This window comes from Achroia grisella, unplaced genomic scaffold (genome assembly GCF_030625045.1).
Source record: "Achroia grisella isolate CSIRO2021 unplaced genomic scaffold, CSIRO_AGI_Agris_v1 utg3972, whole genome shotgun sequence".
Classification (NCBI taxonomy): Eukaryota; Metazoa; Arthropoda; class Insecta; order Lepidoptera; family Pyralidae; genus Achroia; species Achroia grisella.
In genome coordinates, this window is record NW_026712838.1 from 113,423 (window position 1) to 124,158 (window position 10,736).

General features: G+C 30.0%; 1 protein-coding gene across 6 annotated transcripts; it reads right to left on the bottom strand.

Moving 5' to 3' along the window:
- Positions 1-1,640: 1,640 nt before the first annotated feature.
- On the bottom strand, positions 1,641-8,421 carry LOC131844116 (transcription factor Dp-1). Of its 6 annotated transcripts, none has more exons than XM_059192907.1 (11): positions 8,400-8,421; positions 7,553-7,674; positions 7,191-7,239; positions 6,811-6,878; positions 5,905-6,077; positions 5,178-5,346; positions 4,687-4,899; positions 3,700-3,848; positions 3,526-3,608; positions 3,287-3,370; positions 1,641-2,279 (listed from the first exon to the last, which is right to left on the bottom strand). In XM_059192907.1, exons 2-11 carry the CDS (start codon positions 7,661-7,663, stop codon positions 2,116-2,118), a joined length of 1,263 nt encoding a protein of 420 aa, XP_059048890.1. In that variant the 5' UTR covers positions 7,664-7,674; positions 8,400-8,421; the 3' UTR covers positions 1,641-2,115. The 6 variants fall into 6 exon arrangements, with proteins under 6 accessions (XP_059048890.1, XP_059048887.1, XP_059048889.1 ...); XM_059192904.1 differs by lacking the exon at positions 8,400-8,421 and adding an exon at positions 8,316-8,396; XM_059192906.1 differs by lacking the exon at positions 8,400-8,421 and adding an exon at positions 8,175-8,386.
- Positions 8,422-10,736: the final 2,315 nt, after the last annotated feature.

The window sequence follows — 10,736 nt, forward strand, 5'->3', positions numbered from 1 at the left end:
CGCACTTTTCATGGGACAATTCTTCACTGCCAATCGTATGGGTTGCTTTAGACACTCCAAATTATCATGATGTTTAGGGCAAGGCATACTATCTACAACTGATCATAAATCATAATCCAGCTAATTAACCGTCTTAGTGCCATGGCCCGCGAACGCGCTCCTGCGCGTTTTAACTAAAGTGCCTGATGCGCGATAGCGACTTACGCATCAGTGTGTTTTTGAGTTTCGGGCGCTATTTTAAAAATTGAAACATTTTTACAAAAGTTACTTATTATTACATATTATTTTCTCTTACTCCAAAATTTCACAAAAAACAGTGTAATTATTCTGGGCATTTTTCTCATATATTGCGAAAAAATGTATGGCACTAAGACGGTTAAGACCGGGATTAGATAATAACCAGTATTCAGTTTTGATGAAGTCGGGAACATTCGTTTCATGTCAAACTTAGGTGGTTCGAGTTTTATGACTTACTAATAGGACCATTTTTGATTATAGCATATGATGTTGTTGATCCTATCTTGATAAACTTGTGCCGATGTTTTAATACCTATTTCACGACAATCAGTTACACTTATATTTATTAATAGGTATAAATTAAAAAAAAAACATTTGTTATTTGTTCTTTTATTGTAAAGTTGTTTTTGAATAGGGTTCCCAAAGATATTGAATTTCATTTGATCACTTATAAAATGACATTATTTACAGTTGTAATGCAGTGTGACTTATGAGAGGAAATCTAAAACTGCCCAAGTGTTAAATTGTGTAGCACAACAAGGGTTCCAAACAAATATTGCACAATGATTTATCTTTATATGATAATGGATGGAACAAAGAACTCTCTTACACTAACCTAATGTATGATATATATGTATACATACAAAAATATGTTATACCTGTAAGCAATAGATGTTAGAATTTTCTTGGCTTAGACCACATTTATTTTGATGGGATCTAATCGGACTGTATGATTTCTCAAAACTGCTAATCAGAAACATTCTTATTTTCCGTTACTTTGTAAGGGTTTTACCTATTGCATAAATTACATTTTTCATCATAACTCTCATAACTATGCCATCATATGCAGTCATAAAAAAATAAAAATAGATTTTGCAATATATATATGCATCACTTTCACAGGATACCATACCGAAGCTAATGGTATTACTTGTATTTTGAAATTTTGGGAAGCCAATTCGAAAAATTTTCTAAGTAAATATATTTCATTTCTATTATGATTGGGTCGACAATTATATATATATATACATATAATTAAACCCAAATTTCAAATTATAGCATCGGCAGTTTTTATCTATACAGTTTGGACATACGGACGAACAAAGTTGCAAGCATTTCATTTTACCTTTTTGGTTCAGAACCCAAAAACCAATATGCAGTACCTATATAACGAGATAGAAGATAAAATATTACCTACAATGTCAATCATTAGTGAAACTTGTGTTGACGTAAACAATACCATTTTAGCAACAATCTGAATACACAAGTAAACTTATGAAACCTGACCACACATTTTTTTTTCACCATATGCTTTTAATTATCATAATTAATTTTGTTTATATTAAATATTAAAGTGAATGATAATTTTGAAGATCGTAAATATTATAGAACAAGAAATAACTGAGTACATGTATCTCCTGTAGTCCAAATTATCATTTTAATTTGTCTCATCATATTATGCAAAAACCTTAAAGTGGTTTTATAAACAATAACTTTATTGTTTTTGCATGAAATAAAATAGCTTCTAATTATTACTGTAATTGAATAGCGAGTTTGGTATATTAAAAGATTGTACTCATGTCCAATTCCAAAAAATTCAGCACATACATAATATTTGTGAATGGGTACCTTTATCCCAAATGCATATGTACAGGTTACTTTTTGTCTCAGTCAATAATTGTCACATGAGCAGAGTGGCGAATAGAAGCCAGTAACTAGTAGTTATTGTGTAATTTAATGAAGCACAATTTGATGGCTGCAAATTTTTTGCCCCTGTATGGTATGACACATTTCATAAGTTTACCACATATAATAACTTTAACACCTATATAATATACATAAAATAGTGAAATCGCGGTCTAGCGCGAAATGTGTTTGCTAGACGTCGACGTCACTACTGTCTTCGCTGTATTCGTTGCAGTCAGGTTCCTCTACGTCGTCCTCAGGCTCCCCTTCGCCTTCTAATGTCTCTTCTTCTACAGGATCCTCCATTTCTTCTTCAATTATACTTGATAATTTAGATATAACACCTCTGCCCATTTCTGGAAAGTAGGTAAGTAAACAATCAATTATATTGCATTTATTCGACCTTCAACGATATACACTGTCACTGGATTTCAGCTTGTATATTCTTTAGGTGTAGTACCGTAGTAGTATCAACAGTATACATGAATATATCTTTTTTTCTATCACATACCATAATAGTTGAAATGGTAATTAATATTTTTCAAATTTCAAATTCAAATTCAAAATATCTTTATTCATGTAGGTCTATTACAGACTCTTATGATATGTCAAATCTACCGTCAGTTCGGAATGATATCGAGATGAGAAGAACTGACAAGAAACTCAGCTCGTAATTTTTTTCAAATAATAGTGGAACATGTTTATGATAAATACAGTTATTAAAATTCAAATTTGGGAGAATAGAGTGACCACCAGCATATGCTATCGCAAAGAACAAAAATTTAATCAGTGTTCACAACCTGAACAGACCAGTCCCCACAAGCAGCACCCGTTCACGAGTATGACGTATGAGCCAGCCATCATTGTACTCAACCATATTTGAGGGAGCACATCGACCCGGCCCACCACGCCGCCACAAGTTTGAACTTTATAGCGAGCATGACTGTTTCAGGTTACTCCACTACGTCAATTATATTATTTACAGCATAGGCTGTACCGATCACAGTTTTCACCCATTACAATATTAAATTTACATTATTTAATTTACAATATGTCATTATAAAATTTATAATAAGTTTCTTAAAATTTGTCAAATTAAAATTTGTGTATTTGTGCAACATACATATATTTTGAACAGCTGTATCCAAAAATATACTACAGCATTTTGAACTTATTTAAATTATAACAAAGTGAAATTGAAGTGACAGAAGGCGAACTCCTGACTGGCAGATATAAGTTCCAACCTCAGCTCAGGCGGACATCAGAGGGGGACATATCAGTGTTAGATTAGTTTTAAGTTTTATTCAATCGTATATTAATAATTTGACACTTATAGTTGTACTGAAAATCTAAAGATACATACGTTCTACATAATGTTCCAATGCTTTTGGTACCATATTCTTAGCTCTTTCAATATCTTCTTCTGAGCACTCTCCCTTGTCCAATCCTATAAAAAGTATTATGTTGGGGATGAATATTAAAAGAAATGGTTGTGTTATCATTTGTTAAATATAAATATTTTATCTTTTAATAATGCTGTTTCGGATTTAACCCACTACATTAATGTTTATAATTTAGTATCATAGAAAATATTTTACTAACCAAATAAAAGGCCCATTCTTTTTAATATGTCAATGTCATCATAAATTTGAAATTTCTTGTTGAAATTAAACATATACTCTGTCCTGAAAATAAAATATAATGTATAATGAATACAGGTAAAAAATAAGATTATCATGGCGAAATAAAATTATTATTCATAAGTCATTTACATACTTATCATTAGAAATACTACAGTCGATCAAGGCTTTGTCACTAGTATTTACTACTATAAATGGTAGATGTATTGCAGATGAAGGTGATGGCTTTACACCCCTGTTCTCTGCATCCTTGTTTCTTTGTATTAGACTTTTAAATGATATATGCTGAAAGAAATGTGCATTATGTATAGAAATATGTATTAATAAATAAAAATCAATATGTAAATTCATTATTCAGATTTACTTACATGTATGTTATCACAGATGTCATATGATAACATGTTCTTTTTAGTGCTGTTAGCCATATAGGCAACAGTCACCATTTACCAATTACATTAAATAAATATATAAATTTACTTAAAAAAGCTAGCTCAGTTTTATTTACAATTATTCTTACTGAATATGTATGTATATTGTTATGGTACAAATTTTATTAAATTGGGAAACACAAATTGGTATTGGCAGGAAATATTTTAGTATAGGGATGATATAGTAGCAAATTATAACATTTTTAAAAAATCTCTCTAAAAAGAAGATTTTAATATTATTAATTTTCTGAATGTTTTAATATGCCTACAATTTTAATAATCAAATCATGATATTGTATAGATGAATTTATTATTGTTGTACTTAACTACCATCAATAGATGGCAGTCTACAAATGTATATAGTTGCAGATTTCACTGAGAAAGTATAATTAGTTGATTAAATATTTCTATTTAATCATTGTCAAATTTCATTTTTAACAATTAGAAGCTAGAATTGCCTCCTTTTACATAAGTCAATTAAATTAACGCCATCTTAATTACTACTCTTAATACTTTTAAAATGATATATAATACTTCTGTGTAAATTTTTGTCAAAACTTTAAAGGAAAAATAATAATTTAAATAACTTTAAATGCTTGATTTGTAAAAAAATTACATTTTGAATAGTGCCATTTTTCTATTTAACCGACGAATTATTATTATTTAATAATAATTAAAAATAAGTAATAGTTTACCTGTAAAATAAGCTCTTGTAGTTGTTGTGTCTTCTTTTGAATCTGCTCAAGTTTCAACTGTTTCTCTTTTTCTAAAGATGTACATTCTTGTACTGAATTTGTAGGTAAACCAAGCCACCTAATTTCTTTTTTTTCTTTTGATATTATATTCATTGCCATTAACACATTTAATGCATCATATACTCTTCGCCTTATGTTTTTTTGGTCATAGTGCTGAAATGTGAAATAATTCTGAATTACCTTTCTAATCTTTTCAATAATTATATCTTAGCGTGCCAACCAGGCTGAAAGGTTCATACACTTGATTTAGAGAACATTTACACATCCAGTGACAACAGCCAGGAATAGGTAAGTTTGTAATGACATACAACATTCTCTCATATCTCAATGCTAGCAAATAGGCTAAGTGGTAATGCAAACCTTTACAAGAGAGCATATCATTAATTAAGAAGCAGCTTTAACATACATATATTTTCAAAATAAAAACATACTTGACTATCTGCTGAACCATGCATGCCAGCTGCAAATTCTAGGACTAACTCATCAGCCACTTCGTTGTATGATGTGAAGCCCTTAGTTCTGACTTTTTCACATACTTTCATAGAAAAGTGTCTTAAACCTTTTCCAACTTTATCGGCGTGTTTGCGTCTTTTCGTGGTACTGAAAATTATAAGAATTATTAAAATTATATCAACATAAATCTATTCTATGCTCAATAAAAACCTAAAGCCTTCTACTGTGTGTATCAGTACTAGCTTGCCAGGAAGAGCGACGACATATTAGTTTCTATAGTATGTCATCCAATAGGTCATCAAGCAATGTGGATGTGGACATTGTTGTTACTATATCCAAGACTGTGTAATACAGTTGTGACACCAGTTATTTTTAAAAATGTGTATAGATATTTAAAATTAAGATAAAAGACAAAGAATAAGTATTATTATGTAATTCCTGTTGGTTCTAGCCTGATTATTAGCCAGTATTTCTTGAGATTAGCATGTTCAACTAAACAAACAACATCTTCAACTTCATAATATTACTATAGATTCCATTGAGATATAAATTATCCCTTAAGAGAGAATAAAATAGGAGAAGGCGAACTTCAGAATCAGTGTATCAAAAGTTTCTTGTACAGAAATATTAGAAACCTCCATAGATTAGGAAAGTAGAAATGTCATAATAACATTGTTTTGGGAAAGTATTAATGAGGAAACTTACTACTCTGCAGGAGGATCATTATCCGAATCATGCCTTCTTCTAGAGGCATGAGACATAGTAAAAGACGACAAATCTTTTTGTTCACTCACTACTTCACAATTTGATAAATTTTGTGCTGTTTGTACTGGTACAGGGTGAATGTATTTTAATTCAGTATGTCGTTGATGTTCACTCTGAAAATGAAATAAAATATAGTTCATATAGTGCAATAATATATAATAAAAATGATTAATTAGTTAATATGATTAAGAATAAAGATTAATTTTAAATTATTTCCTACATTTGCTTGTATTTTAAATCTAATAAAAAAAATCAGTGTGAATATACAGAAATACATTTAAAATATTATTACTAATAAGTCATTTAAAGCAAGTAAACCATTTTTAAAACTAATTACTTAATAACAATTAAGTATGGCTTAAGTAATAGTTGTTCAAATAAGGGAATTCAATATACACATATTGAAAATCCCTAAAATCAATGTTAACAGACAATCTTACAAAAACATTTGAGTTTCTAAATAGTTCTAGACTTAACAGTCTCACAATGATCATAGATACTGGACTTTGACCAGAGGGAATCTTTTTATAATTTTTTTCCAAATGTGCCTGTTTCTAATTCTGCCCCTAAGCATATTGTTTTGTAAGTTATTTTGTATGGCATTCAAATTACATGGTATGGAGTTATAACAGCATAGTGTTTAGTGCTAATGGGAAAACATAGCAGTTAAAATGGATATCACAATGCATTCTGGGATTCTCAAACTGGAGTTCATGCTCATGTATGATGGTTATCATTTTCCATTAGTCATTTATATAAAAAAAATTATAACACATTAATTTTATACATTTAACTTTCTATATTGTCTAGTAATAAATTGATAAATTATATTGTGAACATACATACTCTGCTTACTGGGCTGGCTTCAGATTTTGGTGACTGTGTTTGTACTTCAATAGGAAACTGTACTAATTCTGAAATTAAAGTTTTTATAAAAGGCTGAGAAAATTAGACACCAATAATACTTATTCAGTCAGATGATGTACAATCACATAAGAAGTATTATCTCAAATACAAAAATTAGCAAACTTTTCCATGGCTTTTTAAATTCTAGTAAGTACAGTAATTCAGTAGTAGAAAAATAAATCAATGTGAAAAGATAACTTCAAAGCATTAAATCACACCTTAAAAATGTATAAACAGATCAGGCCAGTATTGAAAAGTCTAAAAGTGTTATTTGTAATTCCTACAATTATAAGACAAAAAACAAGCAAAATAGAACTTACTTGGTGGATACTTAATATTCTTCAGTGCAACAGCTTGGTGGACTGATTTCTGAAGTAAGAAAATGTGTTGTTTTATACCACAATGAGAAATTTACAAGTCAAAAGTGTCAGACCCACATAAGTATAGTAATTCATGTAATATGTAATTATATTCATTAATATATTTATAAAATATTATATACTATGATATATTTACATTACAAGATGACTTATAAATATGAAATAATAACCCATAATTAATTCATAGGTTTCAAACACTTCACTGTTGGGACTCAAGCAAATGATCTTAGCAAGGAGAATCAGTATTCAATTTATATCCATAATAGAAAAAGTAAGATGGTTATATTGAACAGAATAGGCACCTGTGGTTTCCCTTCTGTAGATGTGGATATTTTAATTAATTTCACTGGATAAGAATTCACTTTTATTTGAGCAAGGGCTTGATTAGCTGTGCCTTGTAGTACCTTAACCATTTGAGGTTTACCTAAAATTAATTACTTATTTAATATTATTAGTCACTTTGTTATGGCTTTTTACTAATATAATTCGACAAATGTACAGCCAATACAAGCAATTTGATTATAAACTTTTATTTTGAAGATTTGTTGCCGGGATGTAGGATTCAATACTGGGATGCCGAAATGTATGCTTTTTTTTTCATATTAGATTATACACATTTTAAAATGTCTTATTTAATAATGCCCAAGGAGCCAAGCGTATCACGTATATAAAATTAATATTTTTCAATGAAAATAAGTGCGAAATTAAGTCCAGTTAAATTTGGCATCACTACTAACCATTGGCGTCATGTACAAGGAAATTTACTGTATTATTTTTTTGAGACATTTTTTCCATACTCGTCGCAATATATTATACATTTATTAAACTCTTTATGGCATTAATTAGAAGCTTTATTTGTGACGACCAAGCTAAATAAAATACTCAACTCAAATCGTATGGTCAAAATGGCGACATTACACATACATTACTTTGGGGAAAAGTTTGATGGTCCTAAAGTGCACTAACAAACACAAAGGATAACTCTAAATTCTTCAAAAATTGTCATATATCATATATTATAAAATAAAAATGAAATCACTTGTAAAAAGCTATAAAATTCATTACTATTCAAGATAAAGTAGCGATGGGAATACACTGTACACATTGGAAGCTAGCGGTGGCGGGCTAAATAAAATTTTGTCAGCGTACCGAACAATCCAACCCAGCTGATTGGTTGAATGACGCTAGGTATATCATGCTGTTTACTAGACAGTAGAGATTGACCTATAATTTTTAACTTTTAAACGTTTAATTTAATGCGTAAAGCGTCATAAATAGACTTTTACTTAACGTTTTTCTTAGTAAAGTACCAACTTATCGTATGCAAATGTAACGGTCAAAAAACTTTTAACACATAAATTAAACCACATCGAGCTTTGAAATAGGTTTTTACGTAGAAAACGGCATCTAAGTTGGATAAAATTTCATTTCATATATATGTTCAAAAGTAATCTGATAGGAATAATAGAAGACGAGAAACACAAATGTACCGTGCCAGTGCAATTAAATAGTATGTGTTTAACGACGTTTGAATTTTTTAAACGATACTGCGTCTTGTTATCTTATTACCATCTTCGTGTTGTTGCTTTGTAGTGCTAAAATTTATAAATTAATATGTATTTATAGTATTTATTTTAGATAGTGATTATATTTATAATAGTTTATCAGTCATTGTGTTATTTACTCGTATACCACTGTATTACTTTGTCATATTACTTTGTTAATGTCAGAAGTTCTGAGGCAATTGTTCTTGCAATAAGGCCTATTGGTAATACAATATTCCATAGTTAAATTAATATTTAAATTATTATTAGATTACACTTTACAGCAATATTTTTTATATGTAGCAGATAGTGTAAAACCGAAACAATAAAGTCAACATATCATTAGTCACATAACATTGACGTTATTGGTCTGCTTTTGTTCGAAGATCTGCAGTGCAAAAACTTTAAACAAGCTTTCGAAATTATTCTATAAATATTGACTCGTAATTATAAACACAAAAAGAACAATTAAAAATTGTTCGTTATATGTGTATACATTATCAATTATTATACAATTAGCAACTTTTCTCGGCTCTGCACGGGTATTCATTGTTAGTAATGGAGGTCGGACTACTGTACGACCATGTGCACGTGTTATACATGTAAAACTTCCGGAAGATATTTTTGAAACGCTAGTTAAAACACCATCGAAATGAAGCGTGGTATGAAGAAATAAACGAAGTTACCTTTTTTTTAAACTACGATGGTGGAAAACTACTTACGGTCTATCTGATGGTAAATTGTTACTATAGCATATGGACGCCTGAAGCTTGACATGTGGGCATTGCCAACCCTTAGATAACCGAGTATATTATACTCATCTAGAAAAATTCCATGCTATAGTCTCGCGAAAAAACCTTTGTAGGTAGTTCATTACACAATTTTTTTTTGTACGCGAGAGGAAGGTCCCCTGAAACTACTTAGGTTGTAGGGATGAATTCCCTGTTGGTAGCAAACAGTGTTATGTTGAAAGTTGTCTACAGCATAGGTATGCCGAACAATTCTTCAAGATACTGTATTTTGTAACGGTCTGCAGTTGTATATTCGGTAGAACATATGAGTACAAAGCGATGTAAAGTCTCATCTATAGTTAAGGGGTTCAATGCTGATAGAGAGATCGGGATAATCGATAATTCTCATACCACGTCTTTGAACCGAGTGAAAAGGACCGAGCAGGTATTCAGGCGCTCCTATACAGTAACTCGACGTATTCACGTCAGGAAGATAGAGGAGCTCAAATGCAATAATTTTGATCTTATATATGTATGGCCACAAGTTAATAGTTTTAGAGTTATTCTGAATTTTGTGATTTTTAAAAAAATATCCTATTCAGCGTCTTTAGAACATTATTAAAAAAATTTGGCTTGTTGAATGTTTCAACCTAATTTTTATGAGAGGACTTGGTAACAAAACATAATAAATCACAAAATACCCATGAATGCTTAATAAGGAATAGCTATGACTACAAATGATTTTTTTTGACGAATTAAACGTTACTTGAGTTTAAGATTAAAAAAAAATTATGACTCTAAGCGTACAAATTACTAATAAAATTTTCTCATCTAATAAGATATCTAAAAAGGTATAATAGTCGATATTTAATAAAAAAATAATAATTAAAAAAAAAATATTATTCTTTCTTGGTCAGTTAAGTGAAACAAATTTATACAGAAATAAAAGTTTAGTATTTTTACAAATCTTGCTCAATATGAGCCCCACGATTTCGAATGCATTTACGGACATGTTTTCGCATTTCGGTTTTAGTAATCCGTGACGAAAATATGCATTTCATTTGGTCAGCTGCGTTAAACTTTCTGTCAAAAGTTTGTCTGTTAGTCAGTGAAAGTTTGATCTGTTGTACATGTATCGGACCGACATCCGAAAATAACAAACAATTTAGATAACGCATAATTAATATTTGCGTATGAATCCACATAGAATG